The 15,143-nt window shown below is 37.9% G+C and overlaps 2 protein-coding genes across 3 annotated transcripts; one reads left to right on the plus strand and one right to left on the minus strand.

Annotated features, from left to right (window-relative positions):
• Nucleotides 1–8: 8 nt before the first annotated feature.
• Nucleotides 9–9,241, plus strand: LOC104917562 (transcription factor SPT20 homolog). Of its 2 annotated transcripts, none has more exons than XM_019612216.2 (5): nt 9–367; nt 1,394–1,548; nt 3,876–3,931; nt 7,168–7,273; nt 8,693–9,241. In XM_019612216.2, exons 1-5 carry the CDS (start codon nt 228–230, stop codon nt 8,791–8,793), a joined length of 558 nt encoding a protein of 185 aa, XP_019467761.1. In that variant the 5' UTR covers nt 9–227; the 3' UTR covers nt 8,794–9,241. The 2 variants fall into 2 exon arrangements, with proteins under 2 accessions (XP_019467761.1, XP_010727257.1); XM_010728955.3 differs by having other exon boundaries at nt 12–367; nt 8,696–9,241.
• Nucleotides 9,169–14,792, minus strand: EXOSC8 (exosome component 8). Its single transcript, XM_010728954.3, has 8 exons — nt 14,643–14,792; nt 14,027–14,072; nt 12,958–13,063; nt 12,828–12,873; nt 12,476–12,572; nt 11,595–11,715; nt 9,793–9,899; nt 9,169–9,378 (listed from the first exon to the last, which is right to left on the minus strand). Exons 1-8 carry the CDS (start codon nt 14,775–14,777, stop codon nt 9,263–9,265), a joined length of 774 nt encoding a protein of 257 aa, XP_010727256.1. The 5' UTR covers nt 14,778–14,792; the 3' UTR covers nt 9,169–9,262.
• Nucleotides 14,793–15,143: the final 351 nt, after the last annotated feature.

Genomic DNA, 15,143 nt, shown 5'->3' on the forward strand with positions numbered 1-15,143 from the left:
AAAAGACAGGCCTTTTATAACAAACTAGCACTTTTTATTTTTCTCAATGAGCAGGGTCTGGAACTCCTAAACCATCTACTCCTACTCCAACCAACACCCCTTCATCGACCCCACACCCTTCTGATGCTCAGAGCTCAACTCCTATTACCCCTTCTGCCACCCCTACTCCCCAAGAATCAGGCTTCACCCCTCAGCCCACTTTGTTAACCCCGTTTGCTCAGCAGCAGATGTCTCTGAGCCAGGCACTGCCTGTAATGACCATTCCTCTTTCCACCATGGTAACATCCATTACTACAGGAACAACCTCCACCCAGGTCATGGCAAACCCTGCAGGACTTAACTTCATCAATGTAGTGGGCTCTGTGTGGTAAGTTCTTTGTTATGACGATTTCTTAGTTGGGTTGGTTGGTGGTGGATGAGGTTGGGTTTTTTTTCATTTTCTTTTTTCCTTGTTTCATTTTTGTTTTTTTGTTCTTTTGCACAAAGCTGTTCAGCATCCTTTAGGAGGATAGGTATTTCTCAATATTTGCAATACAAAAAGATCATTGACTTTGTAATTATGAAGTGGAAACCCACTAGAAACTATTTATATTTCTGAAATTTAAGGCCTTTACTATCAAAATATTGAAAGAATTCCATTAAGAAAATTTTACTTTCAGCTTTTCCAGATGCATATAATTGAATTCCATAAGCTGTGCCATAAGCTTAGGACTTCTCTACATGAGAAATGGAAAGATTTTCATTTTTAACATGTCTATGAATGAAAAATGTGTAAAACTTAAGAAAAGAGCAAGTACGTTTTCTGACAGTTTAATCAAATACTGAAGTAAAAAGTCCTTTGATCTGTAAAGCTCATTTTGCAGTATTAAGAAATAATGCTGCTGGTGAGAAAACGTTACATGGTATGAAGTGAACTGCTTTTAGACTGAATGAAAATACCACAGTCAGTGTAGGATGGACTGTGTAAGATACACGGTGCTCTTCAATGCAGTTATCAGGCACTGGAGTTTCTTATCTGAGATGTTGGCACTTGATCAGTGCTGATTAGTTGAGTTGCTAGAAGAAAACATGAGCCGTTCCTCAGCTTTTTGGTGCAATACTCCAACCATTCTGAGGACTGATCTTTTCAGTCTTTCTAAAATAAAAGAACCACTTATGTTTTCTATGGATTAACCTAAATAAAAAATTGTTTGCTGGAATATGGATTTACATGTTTGTTATACCTAGGCATAATGATTTTTATTTTTTTTTCTACACTGCCTTGATGCTTTATCCATAATCTTATTTCTGGCAAACAATTGAATTACTTTCCACAAGACAGAGGGCAAAACCTCAGATACTTGGCTTTGCTTGTACCACTTGGATTTGATGTGTTGTCTTTCCTCTTCTACAGTGGAGCACAGACATTGATGAGTGGTTCAAACCCTATGTTGGGGTGCAACACTGGTGCCATAGCCCCTGCAGGTATAAATCTGAGTGGCATTTTACCATCAGGAGGTCTGGTACCAAGTGCACTGCCCGCTGCAATGCAGTCTGCCTCTCAAGCAGGTTAGTGTGAATAAAATGGAAAGCCACCCTTCAGAGAGGGACAATGTGAGAACATCTTGTGAGAACAATGGGCCAAAGTGGCTGTTTGTGGATGAATGGTTATCTGATGACTTGAGCTCTGGAACAGCATAAATACTTTTCACATTCTAAGTGTAGGCAAATGACAGATTATTTGACTATTAAAAGCTAGGCTGGGGAAATATACTTTACATCCAGATTATACTTGACACGCCCAGCAGGATGTTTAAGGTCAAATCCAAATTCAGGTACAACTTTGATAATAACTGTGTGGAAATAGACATGACTGAATGTAGAAAGAGGCCTCCGTTTTTAAATGTGCAGAGTGTTTTATTCTATCTATCTATCTACTTAATTCTAGATGGACAATGAATTTGTTTCTAATCGCTTTCAAATATGACTATATAAATAACTCAGTATGCTTCAGTATTTATTAAAGCAGTATTTATTGTTTCCAAAAAAATAAACTAAGACAAAGAACCTGAAAATATGATTACTGAATCGAGAGGATAGAAGGGACATCAAAATATGTATCTCTTACACTGACAGTGTCAGATCTAAGCTCATACTGAGCTGTCCGTATCTAAACTCTCCATAAATGGTTTTGCTCACAAAGATTCCAGTCTCCCTCAGTAACTGTTTAGAGTAGTTCATGATATGTATAAAATGTTTTCTTCTAACCACAGCTCATCTCCTTAATTGCAAGTTAAACTACTTTTTCTCCTATTCCGTGCAGAATTCCGTGTGGAATATAGTTGTTCACCATTTCTCTTTACCTTCTGTCAGAAACATGCTGTTGTGTCCCACATTTGTCTTGTCTTTCTGATAGGTTGTATTTTTCAAAACTTTCATAATCCTGTCACTCTTTTCTAGACTGTCCAATTTGCTCACATCCTTAAAATGTGATACCCAAAACTGGACACAAGCTTGAGCTTGGCTGATTTACCACTGTGGAGCACAGCAGAATAACTGCATCTCATCTCTTCCACAACATTCCTGTTAACATTTCCCCAAGTGAGGTCTGCCTGTTTTTATTTGCGTTTTTTTTTCCTGCAACGGCATTGCATTAACCTACGATTGGCTGTAGTGGCTTAGGCCAAAAATCCACCCAGTTTATGTTCTGTCTCTGACAGTGGCCATTAGAGGATGCTTAGGGAAGAGTTTAAGGTGAGGCAGATGTAAAGCGATGCATCCTTTGGTCTATGACTGTACATCTTCTGGCAGTCTCCAGCTGTGGGGCTTTCTCAGCTGCAGACTGCTTAATAACCAGTGGCAGATTTAATTCTGGGATCTTACTTGATTGGTTTTTGAAACCCATTTATAGTTTTGTTACCTGCAGCATTTTGTGACAGTTCTGTAAATGTAAACTGTGTGAAGAAGTTCTTTTCTTCTTTGCGTTCTATAATTTGTGCTATGGATTATTCAGATATACCTGTAACTTCTGTAATTTCACATTTCTTTGTGTATAGATGCAAAGCTGGTTACTCAGCTTTGTACTTGTTCGTTTGTCCTTTTTGAATTCAATGTCACTGATTTTGGACTTCTTTCCAACTCATTAGGATCATTTCTAATTCTAATCCTGTCCTTTTAGGCATCGTCAACCCTTGCCAGTTTTGTCACAGATTTTTACACTCTACACTGTCATTCACATAACAAATGACAGTAGAGGTTATCTAAGTCCATGGCAGACCTCAGTGGGGATTCTGTTTGACAGCTACTGTTTTACCGGAGCATTCAGATCAGTTTGGTACCCACCTCAGATAACTACATGTAAACCTTTTTAGCGTAGCTTAGAAGAATTCCATGTGGAGTAATGCCAAAAGCCCTATGAATCAGATGCATTTTCACAGGGGCATTTGGAGGGGAGAGCAGCTGCTAAGGTTTTGATCAGGGTTTTGTGGTTTTAATGATTGAGAACCAGCGGACTTGCTACTTCATTCAGTTCTTGGCCATTACTTTATTGTGCAAACAATAAAATGCTTCAAAGCCAGAAGGAGACTCGCTGAAAAAGAACTGCTATAATATTCACCACATTCATCTTTGTCCTAAAAGCATACACAAATTGCAGATTACCGTGTACAGTGTTCAGTAGTTTTTCTGTACAGCCAATTGTCTTTAAATCTGGATCACTGAACAATTCTACTTCAAGGAAAATGTAGCATTCATGTTTAAATACAAAATTTAAGCTTGCCAGTTTTCCCGCTTCAAAATGTTTACAAATAATCCCAGTGGAAGGGTGTATTGATTGCAATACACATATATAAATAAGTAAAGACTTTCTACTAATAAAAAGATGTTTTCTTCAACAGGCAGCCCTTTTGGTTTGAAAAATGCATCAAATCTTCGGCCCTTAAATCTTCTACAGGTAATTGATACACATGGACACAATCCTTTCTTACATTTCTATAGACTCGTGCTTAGTGCTGTTTACTATATTTAGCCCACAAGAATCTTTGAAGCCAGTTGATTGGATAAAGCGTGTACTGCAATTGTTAATTGATTTATTTTTTTTTAAGACATTCAAAATGGGAGGAAATAGTTGTTTCCATAAAGATGTCAGGTGGAAATTATGTTCTCAACTCGCAACAAAGCAGCTAGTTTTCAGTGTCAGTGTAGAAATGCTGACATTTGAATTCAAGAGACTAATCCAAAAATACTGTGTTCAAGTCTTTATTGCAAATCATTTTTTCTTTAAACTAATGTTATGTTTTACATGAGAAGCGAAAAACAGTAGAGTAGAGTCAGGGTTACACATATAAGGCCTAAAAGTGGACGTGAACATGCACAGGTAGGTGCAGTGTTGACTTTAAATTGCTGCTGGCAATGAAAATAAGACTTGATGTGGGATAGGCTGTTAGAAAGGTCTGTAAATATTTTATTTCCTTTAAGCATACATGCAGGTAGAAACATGAGCAAAAGGTGCATATTATGTCTGAATCCATTTCAGGGCAGAACAGGGTGTAATTTCTAGATATTCAAATTACTGCAGAGGTGCAGCTCCAAAATGCCACAAAGGCTGGATGTGGCCGTGTGCAGCCTGGTCTGGTGGTTGGTAAGCCTGCACACAGAGCAGGGGGGTTGAAACTAGATGATCATTATGGACCTTTTCAACCCCAGGCCATTCTATGATTCTATGAAATGTTGCACCATGCTTAAAAAAAATGGATACCAGTAGGAGATCATGGGCAGCATTACCTACTTCATTCTGCCACTCCCATACACACTCCAGAGCTGTGGGAAGGGGACAGCACAGGAGGCAGATATGCCAGAATAGAGCACTTGTATAAAATTAAGTGCTTGTATTTATGTGATTCCAAATTGAAGTATACTCTTTCACATTGCCTTTGTCGCTGACGAGCCAAAAATAATTTGGCTGAAAATCAGTGCATTTAAAATGGGTTAAGGAAGTGGAATCAAGATTCTTTTAACAGTTTTTGCAGGTTCTTAGAAGAATCTGCTAAAATTCAGTGGAATATTCAGAATATGAAATTAAATTAATTTACAGTGCTTTTGAAGACTTTTTGAGTTGCTAAAAAATTTCTGATACTGGTATAATCTACTATATTAATTAGAATACATTGAAATGTATTTTAATTATCTTAAAATTATCTGGCTACAGTGAGAGCAGGATTGATCTCTTCTCACTGGTGACGGATGACAGGACAAGGGGAAATGGCCTCAAGTTGCACCAGGGAAGTTTAGGTTGAATATCAGGAAAAACCGGGTTGTAAAGCACTGGAATAGGCTCCCCATTGAGTCACCATCCTGAATGTGTTTAAAAACCATTTGGATGTGGTGCTGAGGGACATGATTTAGCAGAGGGTAGTAGGGGTAGTATGGTTTGGTTGTGGTTGGACTCAATGATCTCTAAGGTCTTTTCCAACCTGAGTGATTCTGTGATTCTATGAGACTTCTTCACAAAAACAATTGTAAACCAGTGAATTTTAAAAGGTGATTATTTTTTTAATTCTCCAAGGAGTACATCATTATCAGTGCCGTGTTCATCCTAGGACAGGGGGAAATTCAGCAGTTTGCTTGAATTACCTAAGTCTAAAATTGCAGTGGAAACTGATCTGTCTACAAAGTGACAGATTTTGAGTGGTTGGTACTGCCTGTGGCTAAAACTCTTACAAGCACCAGTAGAGCAATTTGGGAAAACTAGCTGCTCTGCTTTTACGCTTCCGAGAATTACATTTGTCTTTCCAGATATGCAGGATTTTTGTACGCAAAATTCTCCATGGTTACACAGCTCAGTTTTTCATAATGTTCACTGTGTTGCAGTAGACTGTTCATAAGTGACTCTTTAAAATGGTTTCAGGGTGTATCACCCCGTGAGATTTATTCTTAGAATTTATTCTTACTTTCTGAGTTACTAAAAAATCATGCAAGTTCGCTCTCTTGGGGTTTATTTTCTAGATATTGAACATTAAGGGCATTCATACAAAGGCTGATTTGAGCTTAGACCTTCCTACGACAGAAAGTTCTTTGGGAGAAAATCCATCTCTCTGCATTGGCTAACTTGCCCCGAGGAACTGTTTGTTTTTTTTTACTACACCTTGTAGTTTAGGACTGGGATCATGAAGCTAGAATGAGCTACTTTGTACACTAAATCCCACAGTTTTTACTAAGGACAGGAAAGCATGTGTTCACAGTGCTGTGAAGCAATTGCTTAGTGGAAAAAAAAACTTTGGCCCAAAAAGACCAAAAATTTTCTGTGCTGCCAATAGAATGCATACATACTTCTTACCTAGGTTTTTTCTTTCCGGTGTTGGTTCTGTGACTTTGTAAGTCTTCTTCGTGGTCTTCAATGAGATAATGATGCATGTCTCAGTGTTCAGTCTTTTAGTCCAATTTACCCAAATCTTACTGGCATTATTTCATATGGTCATTCAAAAGAAGTATTGCAATTGCTGGAAAGGCACCAGCTCAAAAACTGGTGGGTTTTTTTTTTTTCCTCCTTAAAACATTAGCCAGCAGTTTCTGTAAGTCATATGTGTAATACATACTTTCTTACCTTTTGAATAAATGCATAATTTAAGTTCTAGAAAAGTGCGTGATGCAGCACCCTTTCACAGCAGTAGACACTGAATCAGGTTCCAGTAATTCCATTTGTGTGATTAATGTCAGAGCTACTTTGTTTAGAAAACGAAACTTTAAAAGCAGTATTTGTATTTATCATGAAGTTGAGGCACATGTCACACAGTTTAATGTTTTTATGCTTACCCTGTTTTGATTATGATTAGGATCTTTTGCATATTGATGGCTTCAGGTGTCCCCTGAAGGCTTTGGGGTGGGGAGCTAGAGAGGAGACATGATGCCATTACAGCCATAAACTGTAATCTCTGCTGCCTGACAGCAGGGAAGCTGCTATCTACATGGGACTTCTACTATTTCTCCCACACAGCTGTTTGGGGGCATTAGCATCTGTTTGTTATGCTTCAGTAGCAACTCCAGAATAGTTTGTATATAAATGCACCGTGATAGGTAGAATTAAATTAAATGTTTTCAAATAGCACTTCAAAAGATTGTCTTCACACCTGCTTTATTTACTTATTTGTACTAAAGTTTGGTAATAAGGATCAAGCTTTTCATTTTTGCTAGGGGTCTGACCAAGGTCCATCAAATCAAGATCAGGCATTGTCTGCCCAACAAGCTGCTGTCATTAACCTGACGGGAGTAGGGAATTTCATGCAACCTCAAGCCACAGGTATGTGCTTGCTGAGCCTCCTTTTGTATCTGTGTACGTTGATAAATTCACACTGAAATGAAGTTTGGTCTTTCTGATTTAAGAAGATCAGAACAACACGCTATGTATTATCAGCATATGAATTGTACAAGAAATATTTGACTTTCAAAGCATGCACTTCTCTGCTTTGTTTGGCAGTTAAGTGTAGTAAATTTATTATATCGCTGTCACATCTGATCTGAAAACAAGATACAGGAAAATTCCATGCCAGACTTCATTGAGGAATGCTTAACTGTGTGCTGAACATCTAGTATAATAAACCTCTTTGTGTCTCCACAAGCACTTCATAATCTAATTATGTTCTAACTAACCAAGTATGTATATCACGTATATTTTATTCTGTACAGTTTCCAGTTTTACTCAGACTAATTCTATTGACTCTCCTTTTCTGTTACGTTCTTCCTCTGCTTTCCTTTCCCTGCCCTGATAAACTTGACCTGACCTCTTTGACCTGCCTGCTTTCCCCTTCTCCTTTCTTAGTGTTGTCTCAGCTTGGCTCTGCCATGAACAGACCTGGGCAAAGCCTTCCTCAGCAGAGACTGCAGCTCTCTTCTGCCTTACAACAGCAACAACAACAAGCCTTGCAGCAGCAGCAGCAACAGATACAAGTAATCCAGCAACTTCACTCTGACTGTTTAAAAAAAGAAAACAGTAATACAGTTCTTAGCTCCAAATTCAAAAATCTTGGTTTCTGTTTTTTTAACTGTCATTATGGTCTTAAAAAGAAACAAACCTCTGAATTTTGGCAAATGATCGTGATAAGACTTGAAATCTGTGATTCTCTCAGCTTGGAGCACTGAATTTATTTTTATTCATTTAAACCATCCACCTTCCCGATTTGATAACATTCAAGGAGTGCTTGTGGCACATTACTAAATAAACTGCCAGGTGCCATTAGGATTCCAAAACAACAAAACTGTAAGCACCTGCAAGTTCAAATGGAGTGCAGCTATAGGCAGCATGCGGAAACAGCTCTGGCAAAGCATTCCTTCAGTATTATCATTCATATGGCCTAGGAAAATATTAAAAGATTTCTGCACAGTCTCCTTGTGAAATACATAGAAAATAATACACGGGAAAATGCATTATGCTAAAAGAGTGTCACCAAATGTTTCCTGAAGTTGCTGAGTTACTGCAATGGATAGAAAGGGCAAAGAAGTAGCTGTCAGAGAATGCGTGTAAAACACGAGACATGCCCTCAGGCTTCTGTGCCACTGGTGCTGCTTGACTGTACTCATGATATGTTTCTTTTGTTCACCTAGCACTTCCTCCGTTTTTGTTTCCCCCCCACCACCACCACCTTACTGTCGTTCTTTCTGATGTGAACCATAGTTTTGAAGCTAACACTAACAAGCTTTTTCTCCTCCTCCTTTGTGGCAGCAGTTGCGATTCTTGCAGCATCAAATGGCTATGGCAGCAGCAGCAGCACAAGCAGCTCATCTGCGACATCAGCAGCATTCAGGCAGCCACTCAAAAAGTAAAAGGAAAAGAAGCACACCTGCCCCTCCAAAATCCTGAGACTTTTCTTTTTTTTCCTCAGTATAAAAATGATTTCAAGGTGTGATTTTTATTTTTTTTTTCCCCTGTTTAAAAAGGATAAAGCTTAAAAACAAATCAGTATTTTATAGTGCTGGTGGGAAACTGAACTTTTGACATTACACTGAAAAAAGATGAACTTCTTGGAAGCCAACCTTACATAACGTGGTGACTTCATCAATAAAGCAGCTGGCGTCTGGCTTCCTTAAGTCACTTAATTTTTTAACAGAATGTTTTATCTTGTATTTTTTACCATTCAGCAGCATTGTACATAGTAAAAGGGTGAAAAACATTTTAGAAGAAAATGAACTTTGTAAATGTAGTATTAGTATTTGTTTATTTAGTATAAAAAGGTTTGTGAACACCGTAACAAATACAATTTTTATAAATCCACTTTTGAAAAGATCTTTTTGTTCACTTGGGCTTTATACTTTTTATTACTTTGTCTATCAGCTTCTTTACTTCTTTGTGTCTCGTAATGGCTCTGCTGATACAGTCCTGAAGCTTGGCTCCTGTCAGAGGACTTCCACCTAAGAATTGGGAGGGGAAAAAAAAAAAAAATGGTTTTCCAGTTGTACTTCAGTTACGTATCCCTAATTGTATTTTCCAAATCAAAGTATTAATACAGTAATTCTCCCAACCAGCAGTTTTCACCTGGGGAGTTATACAGCTTCCCCAGCTGTAACCTCAAGCACAGGAAAAAAAACATTAGGGCTAAAATGTAGACGTGCTCAAAATCTGCCTTTTGCTATACAGAAGACCAATTATGACTTGTTAACATCAGTCATGCTGCATCCTTCAAGATGGATTTTAACAGTAAGTGGTTTAATCAGTACATCATCATAAAGGGCCCATATTTTACAAAAAAAATGCAGGTACATAACATACAAGTCAAGAAAAGACCATCCTTTTCTTTAGTTCTTGTGTGGTAAGCTCGGAAGTACCTGGTTTGTGGACAGAACAAAGTCTGTCATCTTCATCTGTGACAACAGTCACTGTTCCAGTTGCTAAGTCTTCTTCTTCAGCAGTTGGGTCAACAATGAGTAATGTGCTTTTGAAAGAAAAACATACACAGGCATTAGTATGTTATGTACCATAAATATCACTGCAAAAAAATGTTACTAATTAATTTTAATGTAGTCTTATGAAATAATTCTAGGCTGATGTAGTGCTCAAGCTTATCTATTTTCTTATCGCACTGTACCAACTAAAAAAAAACCACAAATAATTGATGTATGTCTGTTAAAATATTAACTGTTAGAATGCATCTTTGTGCAAGTTTCAGAGAAGCTCAACGACCACAGGTCAGCCTTAGTTTTCTCCTTTAAAAAAATAACAAACACCACACAAGAAAAACCTGCAAAAGCCACCAGCAGCATTACTAACGTTTAGCTGCATCCATAAAACAGAATCTAAAAATACTGAAGTATATGCCTCTCAACAAGGAAGACTGTATGTGAAGTTTTCATGAGTCTCAAACGCTGGCACAGCTGCCCAAGAGAAGCTGTGGGTGCCCCATCCCTGGAAGCACTCAAGGCCAGGTTGGATGGGGCCTGGGCAGCCTGAGCTGGTGAGGGGCAATTACCATGGCAGGGGGTTGGGACTGGGTGGGTTTAAGGTCCCTTCCAGCCAAAACCATTCTATGATCCCATGAACATCTGTAGGAAAGTAAGTCAGAATTCAGAAACACACACACACACGCTTATTTAAGAAAGTGAGACTTCTTAAACAACTTGATGCAACACTCATTTTTAGTGAAGTAAACAAAGACCAAACTGAAAACTTTCTTCCAGAGGCAATTTTTGGTCAACTGAGAAATATGTGATTTATGTGCAAATAATAACCTCCTGACAACTGTCTCCCTGTCATGTTATCCTAATTCCCTCACTTTCAGTCTACATTAAACTTCAGGTTCAAGAACCAATATTTAAGCCACTAACAAAAGCATTCTAAGTTATTGAAAGTTTTGTACTCTTAAGTTTGGTAGTCACCTGGACGACATTTCAAGTCTAGCACCCCCCTCACTCCATCTCACGTACTGACCTCTCTTAAGTACTTAATCAGTTTCGTAGCACAGTAAATAATAGTTGTGGTTTCCTACTTTTATTCTAAGGAGCAAAAGAACACATACTGAACAGACTAATGAAGAGCCTATAAACAATTTCAGGTGAGCAATCAAGTTATCAGATGTGATTACTCTGAACTCTCAGATTCCCTACCTACAGAAACAAGGACTTAGAAGTGATGATTATATTTCAAGTTGGGTAAATATGTTTCCATTATCAATCTGGACCAGTATTTTTTATTTCCTCTGTTGACAAATACTTGATATAAGCTGTTCAAAAATTACCATCTTTTATATCAGTTACGTATACACACTTTTAAAAGATTATCAGTGTTCCTAGCATTCTTTTGTCTCAAAGATACTGCATAAACATACAGTACCTATTCCAGAAATTTCAATCCTAGACTACTTTCAAGCTTGTCTTAGGCTGGGAAACCATTTTGCTTTAAGTCACAGGAAGAAGTTGGACAGCCTTTGTTTCATTCTGCTGCATACTATTCATAACAGAACTACAATCAGCAGGACAGGCCTTGGTAGCAAGAGGAACAGGCCTGCCCAAATATATATTCTTCACTAGAAGTGGATGAGACATGCAGAATTGTCATCCTAAGCACCTTCTGGTTTTCACTACTTCTTTTAAATACTCAGCAGTTTTTAAGTACAAAACAGTTACAGACTTACTCATCAAATATAGCAAACGATGTGGCAACTGGATGCTTTCTGATAACCAAGGGATTCTTCTGCTTTAAATTAACTTCGGACAAACCAGTTTCTTCATTTATAGTAACAGATGGCAGCTGTACTGAAGAAATGAAAGCACTGCATTGGTACGATACTAAGCATTGCTTTCGTGGTCCTAGAGATATCCCAGGCTATTGAAATAGTTCAGCTGTTCTATTACCATATTGGTAAGCCACTGAAAACTGATGGGAATAGAGTTGTGGCTGCATTACTGGTGCTCCTGTACGAAGCATTTTTTAAATTCAAGGAAAAGTGTTCAACTTAGAACTACCTGTTCAAGTAAGTATATAACATTCTTCCTTACACAGAAGCATTTTCTGCTTCCAAAATACCATACACTTACAATATCTTTAACAAAAAGCATTTTTCTCACCCAAAAAGCCTACTGGACATACAGACATTTCATAAATCTAGAAAAAAAAAAAAACACAATCTGATCATCAGATAACTCTTTGTCAACCCATACAGTATTGGAGACAGGGAAATCAAGAGCAAAGTAGCTATAGGAATTCAAAGGCATGCAGGTCACACTAAGAAAGGAAGCCTTACTGTAAGCTTCTCTTTATGCTTTCCTACATGTGTTTAACCCACATCTCGTGGGGATCGATCCATACATTGCATGTATGAAAGCACTTATTTCAGACTATATTACATTAAGCTTGGAATATTCTGTTCTGCCAAACAAGAAAGGCCTCAACTTACTCAACTGCCTACACAAAATCGATGAACAAAGGAAGATGAACAAGGTAAGACATTTAAATTAGTGGCCATTTCTGCCAGCAGCAGTAGTCAGAGTGTGTTTTACTCCACGAAAGACTTACCATTTTTCAGTGCTGCTAACAAAGCAAAGGTACTGGCATCCAAGATGTTCCCATCGTAGTCCAGACATATGATATCACAGTATAACACCCAAGCAAGCTACCAAAAAAGGTTTGCACATGTGATGTATTACAGCAGCTAAATAAACAGTGCAATATCTAAGAAAACACGGGTCACATGAATAAATAAACTTATTTCTCACACGAGAAAGAAATTTTTACAGTTCAAACATAAATCAAGCTATGCTGACTTAAAAACAAAGCCAACAAAATCTATAACCCCCCATATTTTCTTTAAAGTTGTAACACTCTGATCTTGCTACTGTGACCCTCATCATTTGGAGACAGAACTTACCTTGCCCTCTGCAATACACAGATCTTCTTTTGCTATTATCTGTGAACTAAAATAAAATGAGTGTAAATCAGGGAACAGAAACTCTTCCTGGAGTATTTTTGTGTTTTAAATGCAGCACAATGGCTCTTACTTTTCAATCACATCTGCAATGAACTGGCTTGCTGCTTGAGCCTCTTCACCAGGAGGTCCGGAGCGAAACCTCGTTGAGCAGAGAGACGGCAATTCTACATTTGGAACTGGGGAGCAAAGGTCATTAGTTATAAACTAATGGGAAATCACAAATAGAAATAGGACAATATGTACTTCTAATACCATTTTATATACTTGAAACGAAAGATAAAATCAAGAATTTTTCAGTCAAGCCTTCCTACCTGTCCCCTCAAAAAAGAAATCCAGTATGACTTTGTAGTAAAGGACTTCTACAAGTCTGTAGTTGGAAATCCATACTCCACTGAAAAGCCAATGCTGATAGGTACCATTTTCCATTTGTATTCCTGCTATGAATATCATGACCACATACAAACTCTTCCGTAAGCGTTAAGCATTCTTAATTAGATCATGAAACAACACCATATTCATCCCACTGCCTGGCTTTACTGGTATGCTCTCTGCTCTTCTTCAACTGTCAAAACTTGATGCTTTCAATTGAAAGCAAAAACATGCATAAACGTTCATGGGGGAGGTGGGAGAAAACCTGAGACCAGAATCAAGTTCACTGCAAACAACATACTTTGCAGAAGATGTCAGTTCCACAGAGTTAAAAATCACACAGGATGTACTTCGATTTCTACAGTTCTCTGAGAAATAAGTAGATTTCTCAGAGACTCTTTTCACAAGAAGCACTTTTTGTTTTCAATAAAGAAAGCCTTACACAGTGCTGTATTTCAGAGATGAACTACCTTCCTCCTCCTAACATACACGCTTATCCCCCAGTGGAGGTTTATTTTCAACCTGGGCTGGAACCAGGAATGAAAAGACATCTTTGCATGGAAAACTCTCAAGCAGAGCAGGGGAGATCTGAAATTTCTGAAGCACCACTTCCTAAGTGCCAATTTGGAAACTGATTTCAGAGAAGATAATACAGTTCTAGCCATCTTCTTTCTTTTAAGAGGCCTTCACAGCACATCAATCTGTCCCATGATTACAGCCCTTTAGCTGAAGGGAAAAGATCTGAGTAAGAATGATACCAAAAATCTTACCAATATATCCCTTATTAGCAGAATCTACCGCAGGTGCAGCAAGCTCCTGGAATAAAAAAGGTAAAAATAAAGAGCTGAATTCTGTTAATAAGATTTTCCTGCTATTTTGTTTATGAAGTATCATTTTCTTGCCAGTTACTATTACAATTTAAAAGAGCTATTTTTAATGAGTTGATTGCAGGTTAATAGGTAGCAAATTGTTTCTAATTTCTAATTTACCTACGGGAAAACTTCTTGCTGCAGGGGTGTGAAGTGATTTGTCTTAAGGTTCACGGCAGGCAATCAGCAGAGCTGAGCTAACAGGGCACTCAACAGCTCAGCCAGCTCTTCACCAACTCACTTATGGATCAATTTTAAGGAACTCATCAATTATTCTGTTTGTTATTTCTGGAGAAAACCTCTTATATCCTTGTGTATGTCCTCCCCTATGTACAACACACATCACAAAGACACGCGTTCTCTGAATGTACAAGTCGCACTGGACAACTAAATAATTCAAGTGAAAGACTGTCATTCTGTCTGACTGGTATCTTATTGTAAATCTGTGGGAGAGGCATTCTACAAATGAATGTACAAGCTCAGCTAACAGACAAGTTAAAATAAAAACCAACCATACCGCTTTCACTCCACAAATTACTGTAGTATTTCCCAACTTCACCAAGGCGGAACCATCTGCAGTTGTAATTGAACCTGAAGAGAGAAAGTGCTGTTTAGTAAAATCTGTTCTTTTCCATTCAAAGGGCCTTAACATCCACCTTTACAGTGTTTATTCTCCATTATTCTAAACCAAACAGTCTCAGCAAAGTCTTGATGGACCCAAGATGAGAACTGAGCTTCCCTTTCTAACAAACAGTCAAAATACTGGATTACTAGCAATCCTAAAATTCAAGCTAAGAATCACTGAATTCATTACCCAAAATATTTCTAGTATTTTCCCCCAAAATGTTACCAAATAAGTCTGCTTCATTATCTTGATCCAGCTTTCCCATGACCACCATATTATTTTTGGCTCATTAATACAAATTTGAACTAAAAATATCCCTTAAATTAAAAGCACCCAGTGTTCTACTACAAGAAAACGTTACCACACAAACAGGTAAAACAGCAAAAAAAAAAA

This window comes from Meleagris gallopavo, chromosome 1, assembly GCF_000146605.3.
Source record: "Meleagris gallopavo isolate NT-WF06-2002-E0010 breed Aviagen turkey brand Nicholas breeding stock chromosome 1, Turkey_5.1, whole genome shotgun sequence".
Lineage (NCBI taxonomy): Eukaryota > Metazoa > Chordata > Aves > Galliformes > Phasianidae > Meleagris > Meleagris gallopavo.

Excerpts from the sequence above, each read along its gene's own strand:
- EXOSC8 (XM_010728954.3), bottom strand. The coding sequence starts at position 14,777 with ATGTTAAGGCCCTTTGAATGGAAAAGAACAGATTTTACTAAACAGCAC. Across the intron at positions 11,716-12,475 it reads GTTAGCAGCACTGAAAAATG|TACAGCTGCCATCTGTTACT; the intron begins GTAAGTCTTTCG and ends TCATTTCTTCAG. Across the intron at positions 9,379-9,792 it reads TTGTTCTGTCCACAAACCAG|GTGGAAGTCCTCTGACAGGA; the intron begins GTACTTCCGAGC and ends CCCAATTCTTAG.
- LOC104917562 (XM_019612216.2), top strand. The coding sequence starts at position 228 with ATGTCTCTGAGCCAGGCACTGCCTGTAATGACCATTCCTCTTTCCACC. Across the intron at positions 1,549-3,875 it reads GCAGTCTGCCTCTCAAGCAG|GCAGCCCTTTTGGTTTGAAA; the intron begins GTTAGTGTGAAT and ends TTTCTTCAACAG. Across the intron at positions 3,932-7,167 it reads GGCCCTTAAATCTTCTACAG|GGGTCTGACCAAGGTCCATC; the intron begins GTAATTGATACA and ends CATTTTTGCTAG.